At 31.6% G+C, this 21,462-nt stretch overlaps 1 protein-coding gene across 1 annotated transcript in view; it reads left to right on the top strand.

Annotated features, from left to right (window-relative positions):
• The first annotated feature begins 9,851 nt into the window (after positions 1–9,851).
• Positions 9,852–21,462, top strand: part of LOC102586061 (villin-2) — a 15,656-nt gene continuing 4,045 nt past the window's right edge. Inside the window, exons 1-16 of the mRNA XM_006351250.2 lie at positions 9,852–10,272; positions 13,790–13,941; positions 14,798–14,897; positions 15,137–15,205; positions 15,293–15,529; positions 15,630–15,807; positions 16,443–16,575; positions 17,418–17,577; positions 17,656–17,803; positions 17,887–17,987; positions 18,066–18,224; positions 18,945–19,013; positions 19,088–19,156; positions 19,251–19,388; positions 19,873–20,001; positions 21,205–21,352. Of these exons, the coding sequence (XP_006351312.1) occupies positions 13,886–13,941; positions 14,798–14,897; positions 15,137–15,205; positions 15,293–15,529; positions 15,630–15,807; positions 16,443–16,575; positions 17,418–17,577; positions 17,656–17,803; positions 17,887–17,987; positions 18,066–18,224; positions 18,945–19,013; positions 19,088–19,156; positions 19,251–19,388; positions 19,873–20,001; positions 21,205–21,352 (1,894 nt within the window). The 5' untranslated portion in view covers positions 9,852–10,272; positions 13,790–13,885. The remainder of the gene's footprint in view (positions 10,273–13,789; positions 13,942–14,797; positions 14,898–15,136; positions 15,206–15,292; positions 15,530–15,629; positions 15,808–16,442; positions 16,576–17,417; positions 17,578–17,655; positions 17,804–17,886; positions 17,988–18,065; positions 18,225–18,944; positions 19,014–19,087; positions 19,157–19,250; positions 19,389–19,872; positions 20,002–21,204; positions 21,353–21,462) is intronic.

Here is a 21,462-nt window from a genome sequence, read left to right as displayed (position 1 = left end):
TTTTTACATAAAATAATGAACAAAAAAGAAAATAAATCAATAAAAAAACGAAACACATACACGATGTTTATTAAGTAAAATTGAACCTTCTAGATATTTAAATAATAATATTTACAAGCATAATCAAAAAGATATATTTGAGATACTCATAATAAATAGTTTGATAAACAGTCCATTTGCTCCTCTTAAAATATACCAAATCTCATTCATGTAGTGACGAACCTTGGTTTAATATCTCGTTTATACTTTGAATAGTTGTTGTAGTCAGTTGACACATTTTTCTTTTCACTTTCTGTAATTGATTGAACAAACCTGCGTATAGTAAAAATGATTCTAAATAATTAAAGAAAAGATATATAATTATTATGAGAAAATGATATAAAACAAAGATAAAAAATTAGAAATTGTCAGTGCAACAATAGAAATCATAATAATAAACATGCATAAGCAAAACTTGAGAAGAGATCATAAGATCACCTAAAACCATGTATAACCAAGAATAAGTAAATCATGTTTCTTCGATTCATATAAGAAAATTTGTCAATACAATTATCCAATAAAAATAATAATTAATATTACCTAATGAAATATAGCATCATGGGTTTTTCATCTAGCATAGTGGGGAAGCTTTGGAGCTTTGTTCCTAAATTTCTATCATTTTATTGAGTGTCAGAATTTGAAAAGGTGTCATATTTAATACCTATAATAAATATTATTTATTGGGTAGGAGAAGGAGATTATTGCAATGAATTTTCTGGGCAAAAAACGTGCAACACTAATGCTTACTATGTTAACCTATTAATAAATGTTAATTATGGGGAAGGAGAATAGATCATTTTTTCTGCAAAAAACGTGCAACATCAATGCATAGTGATACTAATACGGCACTAATGCAATACTACAGCTTTTATGTTTGTGTTTTAATAATGAGAGAATTAAATACTATACTTTAATTAATATTCAATAAAAGCTTAAAGAAAAAAAAAAGAAGAAATAATTTTAAAAAAGGAGAAAATAAATAATTGCAAATGCTGGCCATTGGAGGGTGCCACATCAGCGGTTTTAAATTCAGATTTATATATATATATAGATTTAGCGACAGATTATCAAAAGTTCTATTTATTAAGGAATATTTAGTGACGAGTTCATTGCTAATTTCTTCTTTTTAATTTGTAGTGTTCACACCTAAAAAAAATGCTCCTTATCTCGAAGAGGATTTGTTAAAAGAATGACAAAAGTCCCACATCGGTGGTTAATGAGATGGGTGGACTCCTTATAAGGCTTGGGCAATCCTCCTCCCTTTGAGCTAGCTTTTGGGGTGTGAGTTAGGCCTAAGACCTAATTTAACGTGGTATCAGAGCAGGCCCCGTCTCACCCGATGTTGGGGCCCCCAAAATCAAAATTGCCCACGCACCAGATGCTAAGCACTGGGCGTGAGGTGGGGTGTTAAAAGAATGACAAAAGTCCCACATCGGTGGTTAATGAGATGGGTGGACTCCTTATAAGGCTTGGGCAATCCTCCTCCCTTTGAGCTAGCTTTTGGGGTGTGAGTTAGGCCTAAGACCTAATTTAACAGGATTTCATTCCTAAAGATGAACTCAAGACATTAAGAATACATTCTTTGAGCAAAAACAATTAAATTAGGTTGAACTCATAACTGGACTTCTAGCTCTGCCCCTGATTTAGAAAAGGAAGTAACAATATAAAAATTATTGTAAAGAGAGCAAATTTTGTTTTATTCATATATGATTGAGAAAAGGAAGTGACCATGAAAAAGAAAAAAAGAAAAACATACTATCATCAGAATTACATGGAAATTGCTATATAGCATTATGTACGTACATACGATCTTCATCACTTGTTTTAACACCAACAGTGTTCACAAGGACAATCACAATTGCAGTTATCACATACACATGTATTAACTAATAACTTTCTTGATTTTTGTGCATTATTTTTCATCGATTGTTCCCATGGCAGCATAGAACTTGATGTAGAATCGATATGACATATGCAAAAAGCAATAATCATGAAAACAATAACTATAGTATTTTTCGACATGGCTTAAGCTTTAGTAGTTGTAGGCTAGCTATTGTGTTATTAAATGCTCACTTAACAACTCATTATTTATAATGTTAGCTTGCTTATAATTAACTTGAATTAGATTATTAAAAACTATGAATTAAATTTAAAGTTCAACGCTAATTTTAAAACCTATCTTAATTAGAAGCATGATCCTAATTTTAAGTTGTTGATGGTGAAATTTATTCCAAATTATTGCAACATGTATTATTTAATAGGTAAGAATAGCTGAATAATTTGTTGGATATATCTTGTTAATTCCAACGTGATTCAAACATGTGATATCCACGTCAAGTTTTATCTGTTTTTGAAGTTTTATAAAATTAAAGGTTCTTCCATAAAATAATTAAAATTCATGTCGTTTATCATATCTTAAATTTAATTGTTGCAAGTTGCAACATGTTAGAACTTAGAAGATTAATTATGATCGAATTAATTAAAGTGAAGGCTAATTAATTGCAACTTAGATTATTGAACATATCAAAAGAGAATGCAGTTGTGTTTTATTCGGAAACAAACTTCAATTTTTGAATTTACCTACACATGTACAACCATTGACAATCATTACATGCACAAATAGCGTCATCTAACAATCGACGATTACGAGATATTTCCTGGCAAAACATTATTCCCAGTGTAAAAATTAAGCTGATCTTTTTTATCATCAATATAAGATATGTGAGTGATAATTATAGTGCTGTTTCTGGCAATTATTGCAAAAGAGTTCTAAACTTGTAGGCAATATTTGTCAAAATAATTGTCACATACTAATAATTAGGACTCTAGCAAGTGATTATACATAACTAGTACCTAGGCCTGATTTTATTGTTTGTTAGCCAATTTATTGAATTAAAATAATATATTCAAAAATTATATGAAAAATATTATAAATTGCGATCTTTCTTATATTAATACGATGAAAAAAATGTAGTTTAAAATATTGGTCAAAATTCATGTAGTTTGACTCTCAAAAAGCGAAATGTGATAAGTAAAAAGAAAGAGTATTTTTTATAAATAAAAAAAAAAGGACCAGAATTTGATAATTACAATTGCTTGCTTGCTTATTGATTATTTGTTGTCACTAATCAGAAACTTTTTTTTTCTCTTACCCAATTTGCGGTATCCTTTTTGGGATCCGTTTAATCTAAATTTTATCACGAACAAAAATAAATAAGAATATTTTTGCTAAGCAAAAAGAAATCTATTGCTAATTATGTTTAATTTTGTGATAGATTATCAAAAGTTCTATTTATTAAGGAATAAATATTTGGTGGCAAGGTTATTGCTAATTCCTTTCTTTTTTACTTTGTAGTGTTCACACCTAGAAATAATGCTCCTCATCTCGAAGACAATTTCATTCTTTATAAGAACGAACTCGAGCTATTTAGAATATATTTTTTTTAGCAAAAGCAACTAAATTGGGCTAAACTCGTAAGACTTCTAACTTTGTCCATGAATCAGAAGAGGAAGTAACAATATAAAAATTACAGTACTAAAGAGAGACTAAAAACCTTTTTAATAAATTCAAACAATTAAAATGTGTAATATATGGTTTCATGGAAGCAACTTTGTGTTTTATTATTGTGGAAGAAATGACAATAAGAAATCACATGGAAATAGTTATATATATATATATATATATATATCACATGATGTAGTAAATATATAGGAAGTACTTCAATGAATTCCACACGCTCCTGGGCATGCGTGGGCAGTCACATGAACAATTTTCGCATAAACAAGTCGCGTCGATCAACTTTCTTGATTCTTGTGCATCATTTTGCATCAATCATTGCGAGTCAACAGATGATAATTGTGATTCGTTCAATTTCCATAGCATCATAGAATTACTTGATATCGCGTTGACATGACAAAGGTAAAACATAATAATAACTATGGTGTTTTTCGACATGGCTTAGTTAAAAGATTTTGGAAATGAAAGTGTGTTACGAAGAAAATCCTCATTTAACAACTGATTAAATATAGAATCAACTTGTTCATTAATGGAATTGTCACTAATTAGAAATTATTCAAAATTCAACGCTAATTTTTAAAAACTATGTTTTAGAAGCAAGATCCTAATTTTCAGTTGTTGGCTTGTTGCTGATGAAATTTATTCCATATTAATTAAATAAATATATGTATAGAGTATTGAGTACTTATTTAAAAGGTATAAAAATAGCTGGATTTTGTTGAATATATCTTATATGATGTAAACATGTGATATGTGCGTGCTTTGTAAGATGTAAATTAAATAATTAAGAGGTACATATAGCACACAACTCTTTTTTTATTATTTAAATAACACTAGTAAATTAATTAATATAGAGCACTTCGTTCAAGTTTGAACGATTTCCCAAAAAAAATAAAAAGGCCAACAGACCAAATGATCATTTGGGATTGGCTGGACGGATGAAAGTAGAATCGTCGATATGGACTAAGTCCGTTGGCTAGTCTGGCTTATTCCATGATTTGATAGGGCTGAGCTAAATTTTTTGAAGCCTATTTAAGAAAAAAGTTTTTAGTCCGGACGGAATAAGCTTGTTAATTTGTGGGGCTCGAGAAATATGGGTAGGGCCGGTCCGTGGATCAAATAAAAATTAATTAAAAAATAAAAATAAAATAGAGTATTAAAAATAACAAAAGTCCAAACTCAAAATCTATTTGAAGTTTTAAATATTAAAATTTAAATACAAATTATGTTTATAAAATATGAACTACGTAAAATAAAAATTTCCTATTTTTTTTAGGAAATCACTACGTAGGTAGTAGCCTTTGGAATATTGTCATATTTTTTGTGCTTAATTATGATCATTAGAAAATACTTAGGTTAATATTTCTATTTAGCTATTTATATTTTTACTTGAAATCAAACTTAATAAATATTATCAAGATAATTTTATTTGTGAATTTGATTAACAAGTAGTAACACTAACACCATGTAATATTATTTTGTCGATATTTATCATAATATTTTAAAATTATAATTTGATTTAAGAAATTATAAAAAATATACTTTTTAAAAAAGGATTGCCCCAGCACAACCCGTAGCCCACGTACTTGTGGGTTGGGCTGACCATATTTGACCCAAAAAAAAGAGTCAACCCAACTAAGCCCATCAAATTTCAAGAGCAACTTACAAAAATGACTATATTTATAGGGTTATTAAAGTACAATAGTTATAAGTATGGTATTTATAAAAATAGACTACAATTTAACTTTTTTCTTAGCTATATTATTGTATATGTTTTTTATTTTTCTTATTTATACACTAATACAGTTTTAATTACAATGAACTAAATAAGGAAACTGTATTAAATTGTACAAATTCAAATTAGTATCTTTATTTATAAAATTTAAAGTATTAATATATCAAGGATACAAGTATTTGTAAAAACTTAATGTATTAGTATATTAAACAAGATAAAGTATAACAATTTAGCATATAAACACGATAATTTGAAAAATGAATACATTGTTGTTAAACAAAAAATGAATACACCAATATAGTATACATATGAATACATTGTTGTTAAACAAAAGATGGATATATTTGACAATACATAAACAAAAAAAAATAGGAAAATAATAGAATGTGTAGGTAGCAAAAGTGTGCAAGTATTCGGCTGTATAAAAAAATGAAAAAACCCAACAAACGTCAATCTCTTTTTGGTCAAGTTTTTCTTATAATACTTGAGGCTTGGTATTGACTCGTGTATTTGTTTATAAAATAATTGTATTAATGTATCCAATTATACTTGTATTGTCTAATTAACCTTTCAAATTCGATAGATTACTTATGTATCCAAATATACTTGTATTCACAAATCACCATTTCAACTTGTGTTAATATTAGAATACAAGTATCTATGTATATAACTATTCTACTATATACAAATTTGACAATCACACAAACCTCAATCTCTTTTTGCTCGTGTTCTTCTTGTACTACTTTTTTTTTTTATAACTATAGCCATTGTAATGTAGAAACAAATAATTCTTCAATCGAAAGCCTATAAAAATAGATGCAATATATATGTATACAAATATGATCTTCATAAAAACGAGGAGAAAATCAATTAAGTGATATCTAATGAATTCAAATTACAAAAATTGTTCCTAGAATCATCAAAAAGATCTTAAATTGGAAGAAATTTGGGAGAAAAATACAGAAATTTTGTGATATAGGAAGATTGATGAAAGAGAAAGTATTAATGAGGGTAAACATGGGAATCAATCACATAAAATATGCCTAGACATAATCAATTAGGTGTGCAATAATAACTTTCCTATTTAATATTAAAAACTTTTCTGATTATTTGCAAATTTGACAATCAAACAAACCTCAATCTCTTTTTCTCATGTTCTTCTTCTATTTTTTTTTATAACTATAGCCATTATAATGGAGAAACAAATAATTCTTCAATTGAAACCTTATAAAAGTAGATAAAAATATAAATGTATACAAATATAATTTTCATAAAAACGAGGAAAAAATTCTATTAGAAGATATTTCTTTTCCTCAAAGACAGAACCAATGGTCCATTTTATTAAACAAAAGGAAATGATACAGACTTGGTTTCAGCCCAAGTCAAAAAAAAGAAGAAGAAGAACCAAACGTAACAAGATAGCAAAGACAAAATAAAATAAAAAAGACAAAAGCTCTAAACAACCATCGGAGAAATGAGAGGTCACCGGAGAAGATGATGAATTCAAATCACAAAAAATGATCCTAGAGTTATGTAAAAGAATCTTAAATTGCCGGAGAAGATGATGAATTCAAATCACAAAAAATGATCCTAGAGTTATGTAAAAGAAACTTAAATTGGAAGGAATTTGTGGGGGAAATATAGAAAATTTGTGATAAAGAGATATTGATGAAAGATAAAGTATTAATGAGGGTAAATATGGGGACCAATCACATAAAATGTGCCTAGCATAATTAATTATGTGTGTAATAATAACTTTCCTATTTAATATTTAATAATTTTATATTTATTTATATATAATTAACTTTGCTATTTATTGTGTAATTATATCCATATAACATAAAAAAAATAAACTGTAGCTATGTATCTTTAATGTATATTGATGTTTGCCATATTCTATAATTTTTCCAAATTTCAAAGCCAATATGAATTAACCCGAATGAGGTGGGTCAGCCATATTGACAGTGTGTTGAAGTTTGGATGATTTGTTTGTTTTGGTGACCCCCCCAAATTGTGTGGCCTAATTGAACTTTATACTTCATATTGGGCCTTTTATGTTTTGGGTTTGACAAGATTTAAATTAGTGATTATATATAACGCTAACCTATGTATTATTAATTGTCACCAATTAGAAATTATGAATTAAATTTTAAGTTCAATGCTAATTTTGAAACCTATATCTTTGAAGTTAGAAGCATGTTCCTAATTTTATCCCATTTGCATCATGTAATGTTGTTATGATTGAGTTATCCTAACTAAAAAGGAAAGAAAAACATAATCTTTTATATTTTAATTATATATCTAGTTAAGTCCTAATACAAGCGAAAGTTATTATGAGGATGACCTTTTAAAAAAATAATTTGATTGGTTCAGTTGAATTACCAATTAGTTATTAAATAGACATGATACAACCACATTTGATTGATCGAAAGTCAAAACATGTTATTTTTATTAATAGCGCATCTTCATGAGTCTTTTGATTTGACTTGATATATTAAATCATTTTGGCATACATCATTATTCTATTAGCTTTTTCGTTGCCTTGGCGCAACGAGTCATTGGATAATTGATACCAATTTTGGATCTCTATGATAATACAATATGTTACATTAAGCTTAATAAAGTGAGATTATTATTAGTAGATCAATTGAAAAAATAAACCAACTCAAATACATCTAATTTATTTTTGTTAAAGTTGGAGTGCGATTTCAAAATGAAAATTAAAACCAACTTTAAAGAGTCGTCTATTGTAGGAGGACGTAAATTAGAATATCACCATCCAATTTTTTTATTCCCCATTTAAATTTTCTTTTAAAGATCGTTTCGCCAAAATCCAACAAATTGGGTACAAAATTAATAATTGGTAAAAGTACAAAATCTTTGACCCACTCTATGTTGTCTTTTAAGCAATCAATGATAAAAGTGACGATACATGTGGATATTAGTAGGACAACTTTGAGCTACACTAATTCAAATTATATAAGGAAAAAATAATTATTTATTAGAACTTTTTATGTGAATAACTTGAATGCAAGATTTATAATTAAATATAGAAAAATGTTATTCATCACATAGATAAATATTTCAATAATACCCTATTAAAGTTAAAAGAAAATATGTTCTATTTTAAGTTTAAAAAGAGTATTCATAAGAAGCCTACAAAGTTTAGAAGTACTTTTTAATCATGAAAAAGTTTGTTTCGATAGTGATACTAGAACACCTTTTATTCATTTTGAAAAGGGAAAGGCCAAAAAACATACACAGCCCCTCAAACTTGCCCTCATTTTTCATTTTGACACTCTAACTTAGTCTTGTTTCATTTTAACCCTTAAACTCCATTTTTTCTGTACCATTTAAATACTAATACTAATTTTTATGATTTTTTTTATTTATGTTCTTCAATTACAATTTTTTATTTTAAAAAAATAGACGTGTGTCTGTTAATTTTCATAAAAAAATTCAACATTCGCGAACAAACATAAAAATTTTCAAACAATAATATTATTTTTTGAGATTTCTCTGTATTTTTGCATGAAAGTAAATTGACAAAAGTTCTTTGATTTCCTTTCTTAAACATTCAATTAAATTAAATAACACTACTTATTTATTATTTCTTATCATCTAGGCTATCTAATTTAACGCAAATACTCACTTTTATTTTTAATTATAAATCAATACGAATAAAAAAACTACATCTTCAATATGAGTAAAAAAGACTCTTGTTCATTGCTAATAACACTACTAAAATTGTTAAAACTCGACTGACTTTAATTTGTTAGATTGTCGGTGATTTTTAAGAAAGAAAACCAACACAATTTCGCCGGTTATTTTTCACATAAAAATACATAAAACTCTTAAAAAAATTATTATTTTTTGTTAATTTTTATTTTTTAAAACTAAAATTAACTGACATATGTCGATTTAAAATAAGAAGTTGCAATTGAAGAATATATATAAAAATAAAGAAATCATAAAAATAGTATTTCGTGTTAAAATGGTACATAACAAATGGAGTTTTTAAGGGTTAAAATGGAACTAGGTTAAGTTGGAATGCCAAAATGAAAAATGAGGACAAGTTAGAAGGGTTGTATATGTGTTTGGCCAAAGGGCAAATACACAAATTGACATGTCTATCAAATCAAGAATGAATAGATCTTATAATATATAAACGTGATTTTTAGTTTGAGTTTAATTGATATTCATGTCTTCTAACTTAGAATGTGTACGAATATAGACCCTTAAACTCGTATAAAATTGAACAAGTAGACATACATGTTCAATGTAACATAAACAAATCAGTTCGAGTGTATTCATGCAAATTGACACGTAAAACACATGTTTCTACAAGTTTAAATATACATTTAAAATTGGAGAATATAAAAGTAGTTGAACCCTATATATAACAAATCAATTGGAATATTATTTACTAAGTTACCAATATCAATATTTGTTTTTATAAAATTTATATATAATCACCTTATAAAATGGTCAAATTATATAAATATTTTCTCAAATATTTTACACCATCCTAACGTGATTTTCAAAATTTCCCATATTATTGGAGGAGAGGGAATATATCCATTCGAAAAAAGAGGTAAAAACACAGCAAAATCCAAAAGTTCAAAGGTAACCGGAAAAGCCACCGGCGCCGTCGCTACGGTTGCCGGATTCTTCGCCTGAATTTAGTAACCGTAGGAGTAAAAGCATTTTCATCTCTCTCTAAAAAAGTTATCAATTCTCTTTCTTCCGAATATTCTGTCTGCAAAAGAATTATCAGATTTTCTGCAATCAATTCTCAAAAGCCTCAAAAAAGTTACAGAGAGAGAAAGAGAAAGGGGAAAAACAAACGTTGCAGCCCATTACTGCAATTATTCCCTTCCCTTTTTTCTCTCTCTTTTTATATTTGCCAGCTCGTTTCTCCTTTTCTGTTGTACCCTTTTGTTTTCTGTATCTCAAAACGTTCAAAGAGAGATCTCCGGAGGTGCGTTTTGACCACATTTTTGATGAATTCTTATGGATCTCAATTTTAATTTGATTTTCTTATAGAATTAGTCGTTTTTGATATCTGCACATTTTTTTTGGATGTTTTTTTGGGATAATATTGGTTTTGTTTATGTTAATTCAATGAATGATGATCTGGGTTGTTCGTTAATTTACGTTTAAGTTATCAATTGGTTATTGTTTTTTTTATGTAGTTTTGAGGTTTTGTTGTGGTTTTAGAGTTTAATTTTGGATGTGGGATGATTGGTTAGCTAAACGTACCATGCAGCTGTGGTAATTAGGTAAGCTCATTGTAGATTATTAGTTGTTGGATGTACATTTTTAGGTGAGAAAGATATGCTTTTTGCAGCTTTTGCTTACTATGAGTTCTAATGCAGATATAGAATATGGATAATATGTTTGAAATTGGTTCTTGTTTTTTAATGCCAGTTTTGAGGTTTTCTTGTGGTTTTAGAGTCTAATTTTGGATGTGGGATGATTGATTAGCTAAAATGTACCATGCAGCTGTGGAAATTGGGTAATCTCATTGTAGATCATTAGTTGTTGGATGTAGATTTTAGGTGAGAAAGATATGGTTTTGTAGCTTTTGCTTACTATGAGTTCTAATGCAGATATGTTTAGAAGCATAGAATATTACTAGTTACTTGCCCTGCTTGAACCCGTTGCTTGAGAAGAGAGACTTATATGGCGTTATTAGGTGCTGAAAATGAGGATTTGTTTTGATTGCTTTCAAGTTTTATTGGAATTCAATTAGTTTATTCAAGGAAGTTTAAAGTAAAGTCCTTTTCTGGGTTTATCAGCTGCCCCTTGGCAGGAGACATGGATGATACACCTTCTGATATGTTCTACCTATTCTGATGTGGGCTCTTTTCCTCTTGTAAGCAATGGAAGTATTATATGGAGGAAAAAGATTTGTGGATCATGCCCTTGGGAAAATATACCTACGATTTGATGATAAGTGACCAAATTTTGGTATCGTCAACTCAGCAGTAATAAGTTGCAGAACGCAATTGCCAATGTTTCTCAAAGTAATGAAAGTTTGTTGCATCTTATAATCCAAGGTACTAGATGTTTCATCTATAGGAATGTTTCACCAAATGGCATTGCTTAAACTAGAACCGAGGTCTCATTATGGTGGGAGGATGCAAGAGTGGAACTTTTCAGCATTCACTGTGGAGTATTTCATATATCTTTTTGTCAATTTATTGGTCACAATCTGAGGCCTGTCTTCACAACAAGTTGAAGAAATTGATAATGAAAGGGGCAGCATCCTTATAATTGATGGTCATTCGCGGATGACAAGTGTAGTCAGTAAGGGGAAGCATTGATTTTGGGATAAATTACAGAATTGAGCTCCTAGAAGTTTGATTTTAGAAAAACTACTGTTATCCTCTTACCAGGGTGACAGATTGACCTGCGTAGACATAATAGCAAATACATAAAAGGAGACAGTTAACATGAATAATCTCTATCAAGGCCAAAAATTACAGATGCCTACTAGTCACATGATTCATTGGAAGTATTGAGTCTCCACTCTCCATCATCAGGAAGAAGCAGTACACCAACTAACTTACCTGCAAAAAAGAAAGAAGCAATTTACTTAAAACAAGGCTGTATATCATGTGCAGTTACTAACTGAAGACACAGAAATGAGAAAACCTATTAAGCTTTATTAATAATAAGGTGTATCACAGGAAGCTACTTCACTGTTTCTTTTTAGTTCTCTGAATCAGTTTGTTAAAGAAAGGTTCGCAAAGGAAGTTACTTTTTTCTCAGGCTTATTTACCTTTTGTATGCGCGTTGTGTGACAGGGGGTTGGGGGAAGCTTTGTGCATGCACACACCCAAAACATAGCTAAATACCTCAAGGTTTGTAATCTAGAGCCCTTCTCTCGAAAATATGTCGGGGACTGACCAGCTGCGGAGCAGAATAATTCCACTTGTGCACTAAAGATGACTTAGGGCATTCTGAAGAATGAAAATGTATATCAGATTGCATACCAAATTATACTAAAGACAACCAGATTTCTAGATAGGTGTCGTAGTCTTGCATCTTTATTAAAGGAGATTCATTTTTCCTACTAGACTAGGCTTACTGAACAGTAGATGCGGTGAGTTGGCCTGCGGCCAAGCTCTCCCCACCTGCATATACAGGTGGATAATTAAACTTACCACCTTACGCATCTTCAATGTTATAGGCTATTGTTGAATTGATTGAGATAATGAAGCTTGAACTTTGAGAACCTTTTTTGAAGTAAGGGTTTAGAACAAGTGTAAGTAAGACGAGATAAATAGACCACAAGTTTAACCTCATAAGAAGAATGGAGGTGAGATTACATAGGAATGTGGTGCTTAAATGTAGAGAATTCACTAATTTAAGCTTAGCGTTAAAGAGACGGCATAAGAGATGAAGATATAACACATGGAATAAAAAAGAAGGCTGAAATGAAGGAGCATTACGTGAGTGTTATGCTATAAGAAGATACTTATTCAGGTGAATAAATTTTATAGAACAGTGCAAGGCCTACAATGTAATGTGGAGGCCATCATATCGGGAAGATAAGTGTCATAAAAATGCAAATATCAAGACCAATTTGTGGTTATACAAGATTAGAGAAGATCAGAAATGTAATATTTGATGGAAGGTACAAGCAATACACAAAGGATAAAGGAGATAAGGTCGCCTGAGATGGTTTGACCATGTGCTATGTAGAACTTCAAATGCACCAGTCATTAACTGTGTCTCTATGATGACCGGAAGTGTGTTAAAAGGGGAAAAAGTATACCTAGGATCATGTGAAAGGAAGTTGTCTAAAAGGACCTATGATCTTTGGAAATCTATGTGGACCTATAAAAGAATAGAACACAATAGAAGAAAATGATTCATATATGCAACACAAAGTAGTGTTGATAAAGCCTTAGTCATGTTGGTACACTTGGATTAGGTCTAGTATTTTTGGGGATCTTTTTGTGTGCTTAGAGAGTTATATGTTAGTAGAACATTAGAGAGTTCTCAGTGTTAACGCACCCCTAATCTGTCTTAAGAGTTAAACTTATTGAGAATTGAAACGAAACATGACCAAATGGAGCGAAATGGATATCAAGGATTCATATGGCCAACTCGAACTAGTTGCGATTGGTAGCTTTGAAAGTGAGTAGTATGAAGAGACGTTGGGAACATGAATAAGCCATATCAAGGCTGCAGATGTTTCATTTTGTGATGATTCACTTGTCCAATTGCTTGTGTAAATTTGAATGAAGATTATATTTATTGTTATTGCTGTTACGATTGGTAGCTTTGAAAATGAGTTGTATGAAGAGAAGTTGGGAACTGGAATAAACTATATCATGGTTTCAGATGTTTCCTTTTGTGAAGATTCACTTGTCTAATTGTCTGTTTATATTTGAATGAAGATTTTATTTATTGCATGTGCTATTAAATGAAGTTCTTAATTTGTTGCTGGGATGATAATGGTCATGTCCATTTTGTCTGTGCAGTTGGTGTTCAGAATATCGGAATAGCTGAAGTCGGGTGCTTCAACAATCTAGTTTCTTTTTCTTCCTTGAAAGAGATAACGGGGAAGATTTTGCATCATGTCTAACTCTGTTAAAGCCTTAGAACCTGCATTTCAGGGTGCGGGTCAGAGAATGTATCCTTTGCTGCAAATGTGATCCCTGACTGATTACATGGAACAAAGTTGAAAAGGGTATTAATGATAAATAAATAGAAAAAAAGAAAAAGTTGAAATGAGTATTGATCAGTTTAAACACCACTGAATTTTTCTCAGCACCCTGCTTCTATAAAGGGTAAGCGGGGGCTTAAAAAAAATAAAAACAAAAAAGAGTAAGCTGCGTTTTTGTGGTAAATATTCTGGACATTCTTGGCGATCCTCAGTGAATATTACCTTTACTTATCCAAAAAATAAAATAGAATAGCAATCTCTGGACATCTTCAGTGTGTTCATTATTATATTTTTGAGGACAAGTTAGAAGTAGCGTTAAATGAGGCACCAAGGGGTTGCCAAAACCCTGTCACGAATTGAAAGACTAAAAACAATGGGTGCACAACAGAAGCTATCTCACTAGATAAAGAGAAAGGACAACATATCCTATGCTCTAACATATTATATATTTCCCTAGATGCAAACAGTGCCCTCATGTGCTGCTAGAAATTGCTCCTTGCCTGCAAAAAATATTCTTTAAGGAAATCTATGAGCCTATTTAATATCATATCTTCCCCTTGAAATTTCATCCGGGAAAATCCATCTTTTCTCAATAATGTTTTTTGTCATTTGATCTAATAGCATTCCATTTACCTCTTGTTCTCCTCCATGAGGAAAAACCAAAGGGAACATTTTGTGACCATTTCCAAAGTAGTTGTGTGTTTATGTTCATTATTTCCACTGCCAAACATAGCTGCAAGAACTTTAACTTGAGGTTTGAACTTATTATGTTAATAATGCGGCCTGTTGGGACTTTTCAAACTTTAAACTTAACTCTATCTAGAGGGACCGAAATTTGGAGAATTGAGGATTTCCAACCAGTTCCATTGCCAAAGTCAGAATGTGGTAAATTCTACTCGGGTGATTCTTACATCATCTTGCAGGTTCGTGGATGCGAATGTCTTTGGCTTTACATGTACTCCTTTATCTTGGCAGAAAAGTGTCATTCATGCCTAGTATTATTGAATTGTATTGACATAATCCTACTAGTCAGGTTCATCTGTATAATATTTTTTTTTTTTTTTTTTTGATAACCGAGAAATCCGTCTGTGACCCGCCCTTTGGACCAATCACAGCCTTCTAATATAATACCACAAAATCACATGTTCATCTATAATTGCAGACAACTTCTGGCAAGGGAGGTTCTTATATATATGATATACACTTCTGGCTTGGAAAGGATACTAGTCAGGTGTGAAATCGATCTCCATTCTTAGCAGCTATTTAACCAGATTTATATTTTTCTTTTCCATTTGCTAAAATTTGGATGCTATGTCAGGATGAAGCTGGAACTGCAGCTATCAAAACTGTTGAGCTTGATGCGATTCTTGGAGGGCGAGCAGTACAGCATAGGGAAATCCAAGGTCATGAATCGGACAAATTTTTATCATTCTTTAAGCCATGCATTATACCATTGGAAGGTGGTATTGCATCTGGATTCAAGAAACCAGAAGAGGAAGAATTTGAAACAAGGTTGTATGTCTGCAAGGGCAAACGAGTTGTCAGGATGAAGCAGGTATAGAAGCATATAAAACTTACTGATGAGCTCATTTAGAACATGCAATCATGTTCAATTTTGGTTGAAGATTACATATTTAAGCATGAATATGTATCAGGTCCCATTTTCCCGGTCCTCTCTAAATCATGATGATGTGTTCATTCTGGACTCTAAAGACAAGATATATCAGTTCAATGGTGCAAATTCCAATATCCAGGAGAGGGCCAAAGCATTAGAAGTTATTCAGTTCTTGAAGGACAAGTATCACGAGGGGACATGTGATGTTGTAATTGTTGGTAAGTACAAGGCTTGAAAAATTCATAGATAAGTGGTGAGCAAGTAATATCTATTTGTTATACTCCTTCTATCCCGGTTTAATCGTCCTAGTTTGAACTTATTGTTGAAATTCCTTATTAAGCCTTCAAATTTGCTTTGTCTATTTTGTTCTTTTGCAACTAAAACATGTATATTTGGCGAATTTCTATCTTACACTTCCTAGTATAATTTTTTTAGCATTAGAAATTATGGGTCAAATTATTATCAAGCTTGGTATATTTGACTGTGTTAAAGCAGGACATTTAGATTGGGTGTTCCTGAATATTATGCATGTCTTGCATGAATATTTCTTCTTCTTAGATTTATGTGAGTCAGCTATAATAAGGAATAAAGAAGTTCCACACATAGAGCAGATTTGACTAACTAAGACAGGGAACAAACTCTTTTAAAAGCTTATAATTTCAAGGAAAGGTTCTATTTGAATTGGTGTCATCACCTACACAGTTCAATTATTTCGACAGAATTAATATGGATCTGTTTTTGATATGTATGCTATGTTTCGGTTCTAATGAAGAACTTCAGACCTTTTCTTTATTCTATTAATATTTCGTGGTATTCATGTGGGAGTGCTCCTTATTTCTATTGCATACACCAGATGATGGGAATTTACAAGCTGAGACGGATTCCGGTTCCTTCTGGGTGCTCTTTGGTGGCTTTGCTCCAATTGGCAAAAAGGTTGCTAGTGAAGATGATATTGTTCCAGAGAAGACACCTGCTAAACTTTATAGGTATTGTTGAATCCTGCTGTCCTATACTTGTCTTTAACTAATTTATATTCACCAGCTTTTGTTCCTTAAGTGATTCATAACTGCTTTAGAATAACCTTTGTGTCAAATTAAATAGGTGTCTCGTTTATAGAATTGCTATGGTTGGATTAAGAATGTTCCAGTTCATTCGGGATTTTTTATGTTTTTGTTTGCAGTAAGTGGTTACTTTTTTAAAATGTCAAAAGGTAAACCTTTGACATTACATGTAGTGGTGGGAGGGTCACATAATTGGGGATCTAAGTGAGAATTACAATGGTTGGGAATTGGGAAATGGCAAATGGAGTAAATAACGACACTAGGAGCAATCAAAGAAATGAAGGATATGTTTTCATCAGTGTAGAATATGTGTATCTTATTCTGTGAGGTGAATATCTTGTTGCTATGTTCGTTTTACTGGAGTCGATACTTGTTTTATCTCTCTTAATTTTACTTGGTTTGGAGGTGCAACTAAGCCAGTGGCTTCTATTGCCCAGATGAAAAAGTATCCCTATCTTAAAATTGTTTGAGTGCTAGATCCAATAATTAACACACTTAACTGAAGCATAATGTAAATTGAACTTAAGTTTGACACTTCATATAATATAAAATAATTGAAACATCCTTGGTTGACCAATTACTGTTGGATGGTATTTCTTTCCACTAAAAATGATCTTTATACTTGAATTATTCTAGTTAAATCTTAAAAATTTTGGCATATTTTTGTTGATTGCATCCCTAGTGCTTGCTGCTTTCTCATCTAGAAGTTTGAAATCAACCTTTTGCTGGTGTTAGTGCTAAAGTTGAACTTTTCCCTCTCTTTGTAGCATTACTGATGGTCAAGTCAGTCCTGTGGACGGTGAACTTTCAAAATCCAGCTTAGAAAACAATAAATGCTATCTTTTGGATTGTGGTGCTGAGGTATTTGTTTGGGTTGGCCGTGTAACTCAACTGGAAGAGAGGAAAGCTGCCACTCAAGCTGCAGAGGTAAATATTAGCTCTAAACTCCAGAGAGTTCTTTTATGGTGAAATTTCTCATAACTAATTGACTAAATATATCCACAGGAATTTCTTTCCAGTCAAAATAGACCCAAGTCAACACATGTAACCCGACTTATTCAAGGCTATGAAACATATTCATTCAAGTCCAACTTTGACTCTTGGCCATCAGGGTCTGCACCGGCTGCTGAGGAGGGAAGAGGAAAAGTAGCAGGTAGATTAGTTTGAATGTTGTAGAATTGATATTTTGTTTCTTGGAAGCAGTTTTATGTTTTTGTTGTTGTTGCATTTATACAGCTTTGCTGAAGCAACAAGGGATTGGTGTTAAAGGTGCTAGCAAAAGTGCTCCTGTAAACGAGGAAGTCCCTCCGTTGCTTGAAGGGGGTGGAAAAATAGAGGTCTGATCATCACTATGAAATCCTTTTGATTATAATTTGTCTGCTGATATTGTCGCTAAAAATTTATGATTTTACTAGGTTTGGCGTATCAATGGTAATGCAAAGACCCCAGTCACCGGAGATGATATTGGTAAATTTCACTGTGGAGATTGCTATATCGTTCTTTACACATACCACCACAGTGACAGGAAAGAAGATTATTATCTATGCTGGTGGATTGGAAAGGATAGCGTTGAGGTAATATAGATTGTCCTTGCAATATAAGGGTCTCCACATTTTTTCTTGTTATTAATAATTCATTATATATGACATTTTCTTTCACAAGTAATTCAACTAACATGCCATTTTAGACATCAGGGTGGAAATTCATCTCTTATATTTTATTTTTAATTATATCTAAAAAAATCATATTCTGGTAAATAGTGAAAAATAACAAATGTTCACACACCCTTGTTATTTTCATGGTTTTGAATCAGATCTATTTGGACTACCCTGTAAAATTCTTTTCCCTACTCCTCTGTAGATGCAAAAAAAGGAAACGGAAGTGAAAATGTATTGCCATCATATAAAAGTTTCATCTTTTGTAAATTAGCTTCATATATTTAAACTTAATATGGATATGACCTCATTGGACTAGCGCACTGATTTAGAAAATAAAATTCTGTTGAAATGTCTAGTATAATAGTTAAAAATTGAGATGCATAAAATTTAGAATGTCAGGTACGAAAGATAAGTAGTATAGTGCTATAGTAGTACTTATGTTAGTTTGAATGTTCAGAGTTTGATAAACTTTTCCTGTTAGGGAAATCAGCAAATGTAAATTAGAAGGGATTAAAAAAGAAAGTAAAGTTGGGATTGATGGACTAACTATTTCTGCATTGTAGTCCTTTCTACTTTATGTCATGTATATGATAAATTTGAAGGCCTTATCCAGTCCATTGTACGTTATGGATTCAGGAGGACCAAAACATGGCTGCTAAATTGGCTAGTACAATGTGCAATTCACTTAAAGGGAGACCAGTGCTGGTATTACTTCTTGACACCTCTTTTCTCGCTAGAAAACTGAGTGAGGTTTTAGTATGACGTGTAACATCATCCAGGGTCGCATATATCAAGGGAAAGAACCACCACAATTTGTTGCAATCTTCCAGCCCTTGTTGGTCCTTAAGGTACCTCTTATGCAGTGTAATTCAGGTTACTTCTTTAGAATGTAATTTGCCATATTTATTTAATAACCATAATGAATTTCTATCATTTTTTCAGGGTGGATTAAGCTCTGGCTATAAAATTTATATTGCTGACAAAGGCCTGAATGATGAAACCTACACTGCTGATTCCGTGGCACTTATTCAAGTATCTGGAACTTCTGTGCATAACAACAAAGCAGTTCAAGTTGATGCTGTATGCAATCCTTCTAAATTTCTTCTCTTTTTGGGCTGCTATGCTATTTGCTGTTCTTGTCTATGCTTCTCTGTTGCATGCACTGGTTTTCTGAGTTTTGAAGAAAGAAAGGACCTGGCTGCTCATATCATTCTTACATGGAAATTTTTATTGGATTTCTTGTGATTTGCTAGATTACCGAATATCAGTACATCACTGGCCATAGGAGAGGCATATCATGTTGTCCATGCAACTTGATTGGCCTTGTGTATGACTCAGTTTTCTGGTGCTTCCAAGTTAAACTTGTAACAGAGCTCAAATTCTATTCTTGTAAATTTTGCATCTTCCTGATGCTGTTATTAATACCACTTATCTTATCAAAAAAAACTTGTAACAGTAATTATGGGCTATGGCCACAAGTTATAATGTACTCTGTTGTAAACTTATCAAAGTAAATCTAAAACCTTGATTACTTATCTCTTTTTTGGTTTCTAAACTTTGTCAGGTGGCAGCTTCACTGAACTCTAATGAGTGTTTTCTTCTGCAATCTGGCTCATCAGTATTTAGTTGGCATGGAAACCAGAGTACCTATGAGCAGCAGCAATTAGCAGCAACACTTGCAGAATTCTTGAAGGTGAGAACTTCTCTTGAATTTGAGAATGTGTTTTTCTTTTTCATTGGTTTTTTCAACTTAGAAGGGCCTGATCTTTTATATTCTATTGCACAAGTTGATTGCCTACTCTAAAGGGAAAGGGTGAATCATTTTATCCTTCCTTGACGAAAACTGTTAAGAATGTGTGACATGGATTGTAATCAAAATGTGTTTTTTCATTGTTCTTTTTCAAATTGAAAGGGCATGACCTCATTGATAAAAACAAATAAAGGACCTGGTCTTTCAAATTTCAATTACTCATTTACAAGATGGTTACCTCTAAACGAAAGGGGTGTCCCTTATACTTCCTTGGTAAAAACTGTTAGGAATTTGTGATATAGATATTAATTGTTTTTGAGGAAGTGTTTAAATGGTCTAATGATGATTTTCTTTTGTCAAGATCTAGCTTTTACTATGTTAAGTGTTTTTGAAAATCTGATTATTCATTTTTAAATGGGATATGTGCTTCTTTTTCTGTTTTGCCTGATGATGATGCATTCAGTATTTTGTGAGAAACCTTGTTTTTTAGTCATGATAAGAAAAAAAATCTCATGATAAGATGTTACTGTGTTATGTGAAATATGATTTCTGTTGAACACATTGAAGAAAGTACATTAATTATTTTAAGAATCTAATTCGATCAAATTGTGGTAACCAGGTTGTGGTACAAGTGTTTTGGTGACCCAAATAACTCCTTTCAATACAACCTATTTTTATATAGCTAGCGTGGCAGTGAAATATAGTCCTACTATACTTGACTATTTTCCAAATAAACAGCGGTGTACCTTTGAAATGATCGATTGCACGAACACCTCTGCTCTCTTAAACTATTGCTTTCTATTTTTTGTTTGTAATGAGTTAAGTGAAGTAATCAAGAAAAAGCAAAGCCTTATAATGAGTATGCTGATATTGCATGCCAAAAAGGCTAACATCATTTTTGTGGGAACAAAACCCTGAAATTTCCGTTGGAATCTGATTCTGATGTATGAGTAGGAAGTCAAGTCTATATGGTTTTCTAGCTTGTGATAATCTAGAGAAGCTTTGTTCTTATGTTGTGCTCCTTAATAGACAATACATACTTCACATGCATATTTTCATCTCTTGCAAAATGATCAATAAGATATCTACAGCTGACCTATATCTTGTTTGTCTGATTTTGCAATTCGTTTGGTGTTTTCAACTCAGCCTGGAGTGACTGTGAAACACACTAAAGAAGGAACAGAGAGCTCATCTTTCTGGTTTGCTGTGGGAGGAAAACAAAGTTACACCAGCAAAAAAGTAGCCCCAGAGGTCACCAGAGACCCCCACTTGTTTGTGTATTCCATTAATAAAGGTGTATCCCTGATCTCTTAATTTCATTAGCTACTTTCTTTGCGAATAAGGTGTTTTAACTTTGTTAGATTATGTCCCCCCCCCCTCCCTCTTTTTTTTGGGGGGTGGGTG

This window comes from Solanum tuberosum, unplaced genomic scaffold (genome assembly GCF_000226075.1).
Source record: "Solanum tuberosum cultivar DM 1-3 516 R44 unplaced genomic scaffold, SolTub_3.0 scf00129, whole genome shotgun sequence".
Taxonomy (NCBI): Eukaryota; Viridiplantae; Streptophyta; class Magnoliopsida; order Solanales; family Solanaceae; genus Solanum; species Solanum tuberosum.
This window is presented reverse-complemented; position numbering and strand designations above follow the sequence as displayed.